General features: G+C 43.1%; 1 protein-coding gene across 1 annotated transcript in view; it reads left to right on the forward strand.

Moving 5' to 3' along the window:
* Positions 1-8,368, forward strand: part of LOC308289669 (protein NLRC3-like) — a gene marked incomplete at its 3' end in the record, with an annotated part of 54,274 nt that extends 45,906 nt beyond the window's left edge. The window contains exons 9-12 of the mRNA XM_080731412.1: positions 1,347-1,562; positions 2,515-4,208; positions 5,119-5,230; positions 8,237-8,368. Of these exons, the coding sequence (XP_080587538.1) occupies positions 1,347-1,562; positions 2,515-4,208; positions 5,119-5,230; positions 8,237-8,368 (2,154 nt within the window). The remainder of the gene's footprint in view (positions 1-1,346; positions 1,563-2,514; positions 4,209-5,118; positions 5,231-8,236) is intronic.
* Between the last annotated feature and the right edge of the window lie 5,816 nt (positions 8,369-14,184).

Genomic DNA, 14,184 nt, shown 5'->3' on the forward strand with positions numbered 1-14,184 from the left:
GTAGTAGAGAAAGCCAAATAGGTTACCAGTAAACACTAACGGTTAATTGTGACTGTTAATAAGTAGTTTTAAAATCCGCCAGAACAGCTTGGAGCGATCGAGGACAGTCCTCCGCTCCAATTCCGCTCCTGTTGGCAGGGGTGTCGCACCAAATTCTGGGCCCTGGGTACAAGGATTCACTGCGGGACCCCCATGAATGTTCTTCATAGGGGGATGGGGTTTAACCCATTTAGACTGGGAACGCATTATTACACGTTATTTTGTGCTTTAACGATTGAAAAATAGCAGATATACAAGCTCACAGCGCGGCACAGAGTGCCTTATTGGGCCCTAGTAACTCAGTCCAACCCCCCCCCCCCCCCCACACCATTTAATACCCAAAGGGTATTAAATGTAGAATATCAAATAATGTAATGTTAAAATATGTTTTCACATAGGATCAAAGGTTTTATGGTCATGATTCACTGCAATCCTGGATGGCTTGGTTCTAGGCTTAACATAATTGTTTTGTCATATTTTTGTAAAAGTCTATGGGGAAAATTAATGGGAGATTTTTTAGAGGGATCAGTAAACCACCTCCGCTGCGATGCTCTATAGGAGTGTATTCACTTTTTTACTAATTTACAAATGTACACATTGTATTAATTTACAGAGCAAATAAGAATCATGAATAATTCCAACCCCAAGCAGTATAAGAAATATCCTTCTATCCACCAGGAATATAATCATAATGAATAATATAAATAAATATCCTTCTATCCTCCATGAATATAATCATAATAAATAATATAAATAAATATCCTTCTATCCAGCAGGACTATAGTCATAATAAATAATATAAATAAATATCCTTCTATCCACCAGGACTATAGTCATAATAAATAATATAAATAAATATCCTTCTATCCACCAGGAATATAGTCATAATAAATAATATAAATAAATATCCTTCTATCCTCCAGGAATATAGTCATAATAAATAACACTAATAAATATCCTTCTATCCACCAGGACTATAGCCATAATAAATAATATAAATAAATATCCTTCTATCCATCAGGACTATAGTAATAATAAATAATATAAATAAATATCCTTCTATCCAGCAGGACTATAGTCATAATAAATAATATAAATAAATATCCTTCTATCCACCAGGAATATAATCATAATGAATAATATAAATAAATATCCTTCTATCCTCCATGAATATAATCATAATAAATAATATAAATAAATATCCTTCTATCCAGCAGGACTATAATCATAATAAATAATATAAATAAATATCCTTCTATCCACCAGGACTATAGTCCTAATACATCATTCTTCTCCTCCACAGGAAGAGGAAGAGGGTGTGTGTTGTGACAGAGCAGGCGTCCAGGTGTTCAGTGTGTGAGGAGGTTCTGACAGATCCAGTCTCTAGCAGCTGTGGACACTGGTTCTGCAGACAGTGCATCACCTCATACTGGGAGCAGTCTGCTCCAACAGGACACCATGACTGTCCCCAGTGTGGAAAGATCTTCAGGACCAGACGTAGACTGAAGACACCCAGTCACACCAGCAGTGGACACAGTAAGACTGGACACAATTTACACTAATTCGTTAATTACTTTAATATTTAGATGGTAGAAGACATTTTCAAATAGTGTAGCTAAAGACAAAAATATCACACACTATTATTTTCCTGCCATTTATTTTCTTATTGCGACCGTCAGGTAGCAGTTACTATCAAAACCTCCACCGGCTGTCAGTCAGTCAGTCAGTCTGTCTGTCTGTCTGTCTGTCTGTCCCTCCGTCACGTCACACGTCACACTTTCCCCCGCCTCATATCTCCGCCACCGTTGCCCCGATCCATGCCAAACTTTGCACACACACTCCTTAGCTGCCAAACCACAACCCCTCATTTCTCACATGGCCCTCTTCTAGCACCACCATGAGGCCGATTCTTGCAGACACATTTTTGGACACTGCTGCTACAGATTTTCCCTAAAATCACGCAAACTGGTACACATTATCTCCACAGTCATGTCATCAAAATGCATCTGTCCCATCTAGCGCCACCATCTGGCCGATCTTTGAAAAACACATTTTTAGACACAGCGCCTACAGATTTTGCCCTAAAATCACGCAAAGCGGTACACAGTATCTCTAAAGTCATGTCATCAATATGGATCTGTCCCATTTCCCATATTCTCTCCTGATTGCCTACTAACTAGTTTGTTTATGCGACCTGACGGTCGCTTATCTCCCGATTTAGGGAGTCTTACTGGTTCTATTTGTATTAAATTATTTTTCTAACAGAGGACATGTAACACTAATGTATGTACACATCTGTAAGAATGTAAAGTTATGAATGAAGCTGAATGTTTAAAATGTCTTCATTGTCTTCTCATAGCAGGTGTCAGTGTGCAGGAGGATTTAAAGGTTTATAAGATCACTTTGAACAGTCTGGATCGTGTGACAGACGTCACTGAAGTGCCCTCCCTCAGCAGCATCTTCACAGCGCTCTACATCACAGTGGGAGAGAGTGAAGGGGTTAATAACCAACATGAGGTCTACCAGCTTGAGACGCTCTCCAAGAAGAACACCCTCCATGACCAACCAATCAACTGCTGTGACATCTTTAAGCCCCTCCTCCTTGGCAGAGAGACACCAATCAGAAGAGTTCTGACCAAGGGAGTCGCTGGCATTGGAAAAACCTTCTCTGTGCGTAAGGTCGCTCTGGACTGGGCAAAGGGTTTGGAAAATCAAGATGTCATTCTCCTGGTTCCCTTCTCATTCCGGGAGCTGAACTTGGTCAGAGATGAGCAGCACAGTCTTCTCTCACTGATCCATGTTTTCCATCCAACGTTGAAGAAGGTCACAGCAGAGCAGCTCGCTGTCTGGAAGGTTGGCTTCATCTTTGATGGTTTGGATGAAAGCAGGTTGTCCTTCAACTTCAACAATGACATCATCTCTGATGTCACAGTGACATCATCAGTGGACGGGCTGTTGACAAACCTCATCGAGGGGAATCTGCTCCCATTGGCTCTCATCTGGATAACCACCAGACCTGCAGCAGCCAATCAGATCCCTCCTGCATATGTTGACCTGGTGACAGAAGTACGAGGGTTCACAGATCCCCAGAAGGAGGAATATTTCAGGAAGAGATTCAGTGATGAGGAGCTGGCCAGCAGAATCATCTCACACATGAAGACGTCAAAGAGCCTCCACATCATGTGTCACATCCCAGTCTTCTGTTGGATCAGCGCTACCGTTCTGGAGGACATGGTGAAGACAGACGAGACAGGACAGCTGCCCACGACCCTGACTGCCATGTGCTGCCACTTCCTGTTGGTCCAGACAAAGAGGAAGGAGCTGAAGTATGATGAGCCTCATGAGGGGGAAAGAAGAAACAAGAAAAGAAACAGAAAAGAGAGAGAGAATCAACAGAAGATGATGGAGAAGGACAGAGAGGTTCTTCTGAAGCTGGGCAGGCTGGCGTTTGAACATCTGGAGAAAGGCAGCATCATGTTCTACCAAGAAGACCTGGAAGAGTGTGGTCTGGATGTGAAAGACGCCTCGCTGTACTCAGGAGTGTGCACAGAGATCTTCAAAAGAGAGGGCGTGCTCTTCCAGAGAGCAGTCTACTGCTTTGTTCATCTGATCATCCAGGAGTTTCTGGCTGCAGTCTACCTGTTCCACTGTTTCACACAGAAGAACATGGAGGTCCTGAAGACATTCCTGGGAGACGGTGTCAGTTCTTTGGAGAAATTCCTGGACAAAGCCAACCGTAAAGCCATAGAGAGTAAGAATGGTCACCTGGACCTGTTTCTCCGCTTCCTTCATGGTCTCTCACTGCCGTCCAACCAGAGTCTGTTAGGAGGTCTACTGGTTCAGACACAGAAGAGTCCAGAGAGCATCCAGAGAGCCATCAACAACCTGAAGGAGATGAATGATCCCGATGCCTCTCCTGACAGATGTATCAACATCTTTCACTGTTTGATGGAGATGAACGACCACTCAGTGCATCAGGAGATCCAACAGTACCTGAAGTCAGGGGACAGATCAAAGACAACACTGTCTCCAACCCAGTGTTCAGCTCTGGCCCACATGCTGCAGATGTCAGAGGATGTTCTGGAGGAGTTGGACCTGGACAAATACAACACAGACCAGTGGGGCCGATGCAGACTCATCCCAGCTGTGAGGAACAGCAGAAAGGCTCGGTTAGTAGTCATGTGAATTGAAAACTTAGAACAGAAACAATGTACTGTATTGTATGCACGCATGTACGCACACACACACACACACACACAATATTGGGTAGAAAGTGCTAGAATAAATTCAACGTTTAATTGATACAAACTGTGTGTGTGTGTGTGTGTGTGTGTGTGTGTGTGTGTGTGTGTGTGTGTGTGTGTGTGTGTGTGTGTGTGCGTGCGTGCGTGCGTGCGTGCGTGCGTGCGTGCGTGCGTGCGTGCGTGCGTGCGTGCGTGCGTGCGTGCGTGCGTGCGTGCGTGCGTGCGTGAGTGTGTGCAGCACAAATAAAATATTTTCTTTCGGCCCAGAACCTAGAGAAAGTAATCCATGCCCTTGTCTCGTCAAGGCTGGATTACTTCAACTCCCTTTACATAGGGGTTGCAAACTCCACCCTCTCCCGCCTTGACTGGCACCCATAGACGGGACCACAGATCTTTTTCTGTGGCTGGCCCAGCTCTCTGGAACAGCCTTCCATCCCACTTAAAACACACCTCTTCACCCTAGCATTTGAGCCCTAGACCCCTCCCTCCCTGTGCCTTTTATCTGTCAGTGTTTTATATCTTAAATGTTTTGTTTTTATAGCTGTACTTACAAGGTTTTAAATGTTTACAAATGTTTCTATTGTTTTTGCTTTGTATTGTATTTGTTTTTTACTGTGTTCTCATGATGTATAGCACTTTGGTCAACCTGGTTGTTTTTAAATGTGCTTTATAAATAAATGGACTTGACGTGTGTGTGTGTGTGTGTGTGTGTGTGTGTGTGTGTGTGTGTGTGTGTGTGTGTGTGTGTGTGTGTGTGTGTGTGTGTGTGTGTGTGTGTGTGTGTGTGTGTGTGTGTGTGTGTGAACGTGGTCTGATTGACCACCTCTAATTACAGACTTGTTGGCTTTGGCGAATACCTCCAGAAGGAAGCCATGGAAGTTGTGTCTTCAGCTCTCAGTTCTAATCCATCCCATCTGAGACACCTGGACTTAAGTTACAACCAACTGGACCTGGATCTACTGGATCTACTCTGTGCTGCACTGAAAAGTCCTCATTGTAGACTGGAGACTCTACGGTGAGATTAATTTACAATCATTATTTCCATCAGTGATTTATCATGTGATTATAATATGAATATTGTGGCATGAATAAGGTTGATATCATAGTAACACATTGACTGGGATAATGAGGAGGTACAGTAACTACAGTATGTACATGTTCACTAAATTCACTCAAACCACTCAAAGACTGTCTGTCTGTATCATGGTAAAAAAAAATCCAAGTGGCAATATCACAATGCAGCTCTGTTACTAGTAAAAGTAATAAATACACTTTATTACCAAATAATCATTATGCAGAATGCCCCCTTTTTATGTTTTCAAAATGTGTCGGGGGGAAAAAAATGTATAATAGGTAGCTTGGTTTATGTATATTGCAATAATCTAAATCAGATCTGAAATAAATGGTTACTAAAGTTTTCAAATAATTAATGAGTAAAAATTACAGTATTTGCCTCTATAGATGTAGTGCAGTAGAAGTATAAAATATACAAAGTTGACATAATCAAGTAAAGTAAAGTAAACTTGTACTTAAGTACAGAAGTTGAGTAAATGTACTTAGTTCCATTCCACCACTGGTCTGTATCGTGACTATCGTCTCTTTCTCCAGCAGATGTCCTTCCTGTGTCTGTGACATCAGCAGTTATCAGCTTCACTTGTCTTAAACTGTCCATAAATTGACCTTTGACCTGTTAGGTCTTATCTATCTATAAATGCGACAAATCTCTGTCTGTCTGTCTGTCTGTGTGTATGTAATCCGCGTATCTCGTCCCACCGGCTTCAGATTCGGCACGCGCGTTCCCCGCCGCGGAGTGCAGTGCCGGGCCTCGACCCGACCCGACGCGCGGTTTTCCCGAACCGGCGCGAAACGTTCGGAATCTCCTTATGCGGGGCTGATTGTTGACATCAGGCTGTTCCGGAGGAAATCGGCGCAAGCGCTGACTCATTGTGACATCACATCATAAAAGGCTCTGAGATCACGTACGCCACATGAGTCAACAAAAAATGCCATGGTTACGTATTTTGATGTTCCTATATGGGCATAAAAGGACACAGGCAAATTATGGTCAAAACGGCTCTTATGACAACAGGTATAATGGGGTTTGCATTAAAGGGTGGGGCATTCATTCCCTATTTCAAATTCGGCACGCGCGTTCCCCGCCGCAGCAGGTAGTGCAGTGCCCGGCCTCGACCCGATCCGATCCGATTTTCTGGAACCAGCACGAAAGGTTTGGATTCTGATGTCTGACATCAGGGTTTTCCGGAACCGGCACTGTGTCTGCATAGATCTCCATTTATGGGCATAAATGGATGCAGAGTAGACAGACAGATACGGATATCTCCATATGAGCATAAATGGACACAGGCAAACAGATGGTCAAAGATCTCCATATTGGGCATAAAATGGACACAAAAAGACAGATACAGATATCTCCATATATGGGCATAAATGGACACAGGCAAACAGATGGTCAAAACGGGTCCTATGACAACAGGTATAATGGGGTTTGCATTAAAGGGGGAAACAGCACTGTGTCTGCAACACAGTTGGAGGCACAGACAGATACAGAGATATCCATAATGGGCATAAAGGGACACAGACAAACAGATACAGAGATCTCCATATATGGGCATGAAATGGATGCAGACAGACAGATAACTCCATATATGGGCATAAATGGACACAGGCAAACAGATGGTCAAAACGGGTCCTACAGAGATCTCCATATATGGACATAAAATGGACGTAGACAGATAGATATCCCCATATATGGGCATAAATGGACACACGCAAACAGATGGTCAAAACAGATCCTATGACAACAGGCATAATGGGGTTTGCATTAAAGGGCGGGGCATTCATCCCCTATTTACATTGTTCCCGAGTTGGCCAGGGCGCCGACTAGACGCTCGCTTCTAGTTGACCTTTGACCAATTGACCTTTGACCTGTTAGGTCTTATGTGTATAATGAAGCAATAAGCCACAAGAGGCATGTGGTTACCCAGTATTTTATAACGTCTGAAAGGCGTGGTGAGACACAAAGCGAAGCCGAGTGTCTCCAACCCTCTCAGCCGTTATAAAATACAGGTAACCACATGCCTCGCGTGGCTTCTTGCTTTTCTAAAACAGTTGCAATATGGCAACATGAAAAATCATAGACATGTACCAATTTAAACTGTTCTATTTCACTAATAATTCACTACAAGGTCTGCAAGAAAGTAGTTCCCAGCTACAAGAAAGTAGTTCCCAGCTACAAGAAAGTAGTTCCCAGCTACAAGAAAGTATAGTTCCCACTTCCCAGCTACAAGAAAGTAGCTCCCAGCTACAAGAAAGTAGTTCCCAGCTACAAGAAAGTAGTTCCCAGCTACAAGAAAGTAGTTCCCGGCCAGGCTGCAGAAACACCTGTTGCAATCAGAATGGGGTATAAGGGGAGCGCTTGGTGTTTTTACAAGCCCTGTTCAGTCACTCAGTTACCGTCCTATGTGTGTGGGTGGTGCTTAGAAGCCCTGCACGGCAGGATTTGAGAGAAAATCAAGCGCTCCCTTCTCTAGTTCAGCTTCACAACACTGTGGAAAGAAATGACGCACCTGGGTTTGATATAAACTGATTCAAGGTGTGGATTATTGTGTCTTTTAGACACTGGTTTAATCAGAAACCAGCCAATCAGGATCAAGTATTGGAATTAACTATTTTAGAAACTCTGTTTTCAGTCACTTTGCTGGATCTTCTGTTTTCAACCTGTTGCTGTTTCCTGTCTGTTGGGAGATTAAGTAAAGATTATTTAGTTCATGTTACTCTGTCTGGTTTTCTACTCTAAAACCCAGACAGTCCATCCAGACCAGGTCCTTTAATAGGTGGTTGTAAGCAGGTTCTCAGAATAATGTATTTTATAGCAGACAATCAAACATTGTGTGTTTTATTTCTCATTTAGACTGATGAACTGCTGGTTGTCAGAGAGAAGCTGTGAAGTTCTGGCCTCAGCTCTCAGATCTAATCCTTCTCATTTGAGAGAATTAGACTTGAACTTCAACGTGTTGCCGGTGTCTGGACTGAAGAACTTCTCTGGACTGGAGTCTCTGCAGTGAGTAGACTTGGACTGTGTCCATGTTGGTTAGTGCAGTGATTCCCTTGTTTCATGTTCCAATGGCATAACGTCTATTGTGCTAGTCTGACCCAACAATCCCCTCCTCCCACACCATTTATACAGTCATACACCTGCTGAAGATTCATGTTTATGTATATAATCTGTTGCAGTAAAATATCCAGGAAAACTACACAAAATAAGCTGGGCTTGCGTGATTTCATTAACCCTGCATTTTTACAGTGGTGTAAAGTAACTAAGTACTTTTTTTTGTTCTTAAGTACAGTTTTGAGGTATTTGTACTTTACTTGAGTATTTCCAAATTCCAATACTTTTACTTCTACTCCACTACATCTGGGATCCAACAAATGTTTTTGCTGATCTAAATCATAATATGACTGCTACTTGTAACAAGTACTTCTACAATGCAGAATTGATACTTTTGCTTAAGTAGAAAATGTGAGTACCTTTTCCACCACTGCATTTTTACACATAACGTTAATAAAGTCATCCTCAACCGTCGTTCACGTTCACCCAGAACACAAAACTGAAAAAACCCAGTGTGTGTGTGTGTGTGTGTGTGTGTGTGTGTGTGTGTGTGTGTGTGTGTGTGTGTGTGTGTGTGTGTGTGTGTGTGTGTGTGTGTGTGTGTGTGTGTGTGTGTGTGCGTGCGTGCGTGCGCGCGCGCGCGTGTGTGTGAATCGACTCAGGCAGGCAGAAGATATAATCTCTTCCCTTGCTCAATAAAACGTAATGTCTATATTATCTGCTCTGTCAAATATTGACTATTTAAATTGCAACATTCATTGCACTCCTTGTAAACTGAGCTTTGCCACGTTCATAAAGGTATACGACAGTAGCCTAGTAAAAAAAATTCAATCACTTTTTTTTAATCAAAACACATATTTTTCTTTTGCAAGTTCCCACAATTTTAACAAATTCCTTTAATTTCACTAGTAGCAGAAACCTGTAGTGTCAGGTAGTGGAGACGTTGTGTTAGACAGTCAGACATTGATGCATTGTTGTTCTACTTCCTTCAGAGTGAAACATGGAGGAGAACTCTGGACTAATCCTGAACTCCTTTCAAGATGTGAGTATCTGTCGGTCTGTCTGTCTGTCTGTCTGTCTGTCTGTCTGTCTGTCTGTCTGTCTGTATTTGTATACAGTGTTTTATCCTCTGTTGGCCCCTCCCTCCCTGGATGCTGTCCTGAAAGCTCTTCAGTAGAGCTTCCAGTGAATGCAGGAGGTTTCTCTGCTCTTGGCCTGGTCCTTCACACCAGCTGATGCTTGTTTACAAAACACTCCCTCTACCTGACACACCTTCTGTAATGTTCAACCCTCCTTCTGCCACACATTCTGCTTAATGTCCCCCAAACACACTGGCCCTCATTTATCAACGTGGTGCAGATCACAATTTTGGCGTACACCGAAATTGCAAGTCTCTGCATTTATCATTTCAATGTGACTTTGATGTTAGCCTAGCGTAGGATCAAATCTCACGTCAAGTTCAGAGGTGGTGTAGGATTCATCTTACACCTCTTATTCCATTGTAAACATGCGGGGCAGCATTGTCTAACTATCTGACAGACAATGGACACATGTATCCACTCGGAAATGTATATCTAACACACTAATAAATAATCCTGTGAAAATATAACATTTTATAAAAGCATATAGCCGGCTACATCATGGACAGGCACGCTGATTTTATTTCCAAGTTACAATGACAAGCAATTTAAATCTAGCGATATGGAAGCAATCAACACCAACAGTCTAACTCTAAATCATAAGATTGCAGATCTGGCTCAGAACAAGCACAGATACGAACGCATGCGAGTGCATTTTCGGGACCAGCGCGGCGCCGCTGTAATCTTACATGTTCGTGGACTGTGAGCCTCCAATTTATACAGTGCCTTGAGTCCTTTATTAAGGATAAAACCTGAAGGTCCAAACCTGGCTGTGTCCAGCCCAACGCACGCTGTGGATGATTTATTTGGGGGTCCACGGCCCACTAGGGAGATGGCCAGCCCGTGCGGGAAATGTATATACCGGTACTTGATTGCTATAGTTTAAGCACTCAAACGCGCATTGCGCTCATCGCCGATATTGGGTTAAAATTAATATCCAAACATAACCGTGGGGTCTCTCAATGTATACAGTAGCTACTGTACACTATGCTGGAGTTAATGATGAAACCCGACGCTCCACCTGTGCCCACAGCGCACCATCTTCCCCGTGGGCGCCATGGATTTATTTATGCCACCTGGAGATCACTCAACACCAGCCAGCCTTCATCCATCAATGCTTAGAGCCTCATTCATTCTGCAACCACTGCATTCAGATGACCTTTAGTTTCCAGCATATCTGTCATTAATGTGGCGAGCCTGTGAGATCATGGCCATGGGGAATTATTGCTTGTAACCAAATGAACGCGCACGGATATGGTATAAATTAATATCCCAAAGTATTCGTGGCAGTGACTTGTGTCATTCATGTCGGCTGCAGTGCTATAGCCTCCTTGTCAAAGATTGTACCGTTGGTTAATCCCACATTCCCACTGTCAAAGACTGCTGTGTAAACCAAAATGCTGCTGTTCCAAGCCTAGTTGTGTGTGTGTGTGTGTGTGTGTGTGTGTGTGTGTGTGTGTGTGTGTGTGTGTGTCTGTGTGAGAGTATGTGTTTGAGCTTAAAAATTCAGCCCGAGCCCTGTTGTTAGGACGTATTCCACTTGTTCTGGCCGTAAAGTCGGGGCCGTCCGCCGCCACCTACCTGTAGACCCCCGCCACCTACCTGTAGACCCCCCCACCTACCTGTAGACCCCCCCCACCTACCTGTAGACCCCCACCACCTACCTGTAGACCCCCACCACCTACCTGTAGACCCCCCCCACCTACCTGTAGACCCCCACCACCTACCTGTAGACCCCCATCACCTACCTGTAGACCCCCCCCACCTACCGGCAGACCCCCGCCACCTAGCAGCAGAGACTGCAGCCCAATAAAAAGGCCGTAACTCGGGCACCCCGGCGGACCCTCGCGGACCCCGCAGACCCCCACGCCGCTGGGAAAGAAATATGGGAAAATAGTCTAAGGTAGCCGATCTACAAACTACTGCTCCACTCCACGGCCCCTGGTGTATACATGTGACCTGACGGTCGCTTATCTCCCCATTAGGGAGTCTTAAGCTGGTTGCACACTGCTGCGTTTTTCGTTGCAAAATACGTTTTTCAGGGCAAGGAGAGAGAGAGAGATAGAGAGAGCAAGGGACCGAGTGGTGCGCGAAACGGGCGTCAGTGTGCAAACGTGACTGACATAACGTGAGGTTGATTTTTTTATTCACGCGCTCCGAAATTCACCCCGATATTCGGCCCGAAAAACACAGCACTGTGCAACCTGATTTACTGGTAGATCTGCTATTTTCAGAGCGCAACACCCGAGCAGAATCAAACATAAAATTACTTGTCTTTTAGTTCTACTGGATCTCGTCTCCACTAGTCCCTCCCTAACATTTTAGTCTACTTTTTTTTATTTTTACAAAATTGTCAGTAAATTCAGTCTTAGTCATATTATCTTAAATGTGTGTTTAGTTTTTATTTAGTTTCACACAGTGACAAAAGTTGACAAACATTTTTCGTCATAGTTTTAGTTGACAAAATCAACACTAATAGCCTATCAATCATAATAAAAATACCCGATCTACAAGCTATTTTTACTGAAAAAAAACTACATAGGGCATAATAATTCATAATAAATAAATGTTTTCTCTTCCTACAAATGTAGTGGAGTTAAAAGTACAATATGTGTCTTTGAAATGTAGTGAAAGTCACAAGTATCCAGTAATACAAATACTCAGGTATTAGTACTTTAACTACACAACATTAACTTATTGTGTACTCAGTTACTGTAAACCAATCTCTCTCTCTCTCTCTCTCTCTCTCTCTCTCTCTCTCTCTCTCTCTCTCTCTCTCTCTCTCTCTCTCTCTCTCTGTGAATATTTTAATACTTTTTAAATATTAAATATTTGTAATGTTTCCTGTCTTGTTCTCTCATCAGACTTCCATCGTCTCACACTGGATCCAAACACAGCGAGCAGAACACTCTGTCTGTCTGAGAGCAACAGGAAGGTGACTCGGCCAGAGGGGGAGGAGCTTCAGTCATACCCTGATCATCAGGACAGATTTGATGATAAGTGTTATCAGATTCTGTGTACAGAGGGTCTGACTGGACGCTGTTACTGGGAGGTAGAGAGGAGTGGAGATGTTAAGATAGGAGTGGCTTACAGAGGAATCAGCAGGAGAGGAGAGGGTCCTAATGGACTTGGGGACAATGATCTGTCCTGGAGTCTGCGCTGTTGGAGAGGCGGAGGCTTTTGCTGGGTCTCTCACAATAGTAGGGAGACTCTCCTCCCTGTTGGTTCCTCTGGCTCCAACAGAGTAGCAGTGTATGTAGACCATGCTGCTGGGACTCTGTCCTTCTATGACGTGTCGTCTGACTCACTGAAACACCTTTATACCTTCCAGTCCACATTCACTGAACCACTCTACCCTGGGTTTAGGCTTGACTCCTCCTCCTCCTCAGTGTGTCTTTGTGAGGACAGATAATGTCTCTGATGAGTTGACATCAACCAATATGGTTGTTATGGATGTGTGTTTGAACACAAGAAGCATTTTGGACATCCAAGGTTTCCAGCCAACAGCAACATAGTTTATGTATATATTTATATTTTATATGTCTACAGTACAGTCAATACTGCAACGTAGAAATACTCTGATAAAAGTAAAAGTCCAGAATTCCAAGTAAAAGTGCAAAAGTATTGGCATCAAAATGTACTTAAAGTTGTGTTGATTTAACCGACTAAAAATATGATGAAAAATGTCTGTCGACTTCCTTTTTTCACTGACTAAATAAAAGCTAAACAAACACTGAGCTATGATGACTAAAACTAAGACTAAATATAGAATTGTCAATTTCGTAAAATGTCAGGGAGGGACTATTAGTGGAGAAGAGATCCAGTAGAACTAAAAGACAAGTCATTGTATGTTTTGTTGCGCTCGGGTGTTGCTCTCTGAAAATAGACGATCTACAAGCTCACAACGTGACGCAGCGCGACAGGTTGTGAGCTTGTAGATCTGCTATTTTCAGCACGCAACCAAGTATAACATCAGGCATGCCATCACGGCCTGCCAAATAACATTTTAGTCGACTAAAACTAAAATAAAATCAGATGACAAAAATATGACTCAAACTAAATGGGGGGTAGGGGGGATGTCTCATAAGGATGCAGCTGCAGTACACAGTTCTCCCTTACCCAAAGTGGTGGCGGTGTCTCAATCGTGGGCTGGAATGTGTAGGCGTCCGTGTGTCTCTATAGAATCAATGTTCAATTTCAATTCAAAGAACTTTATTGGCATGAGAAAACATATGTTTACATTATCAAAGCAATGTAATGTCACACTGCGGTGCTCTAGACAGTCATGTTCTCTGTCTACTGTCTCCCCTCTGCTCTGTATGGCTAACACATTCAAGTATCAAATTAAATGTTAAACACTTCATCTATTTAGAAAACAAGAAGGTATGTTGACTAAGACAGTCCATACATTTGGAAACATATTTTTACTTCAATATTGTCTTCAGTTCATGTAGGATTATTTTAAAAGTAGGCTAACTACAGTTGAATTGCAATTTGACTTCTATGGGCTGGCTTGCAGTGCACCGTTCTCCCTTACCCCAAGTGGTGTCACTGTCTCAGTTGTGGGCGTGAATCTGTAGGCGCCCGTGTGTCTCTATAGATGTCTTAACATTAAATGCACGCGCAGGTCTGC

This window comes from Nannobrachium achirus (genome assembly GCF_963921795.1).
Source record: "Nannobrachium achirus genome assembly, chromosome: 1".
Taxonomy (NCBI): Eukaryota; Metazoa; Chordata; class Actinopteri; order Myctophiformes; family Myctophidae; genus Nannobrachium; species Nannobrachium achirus.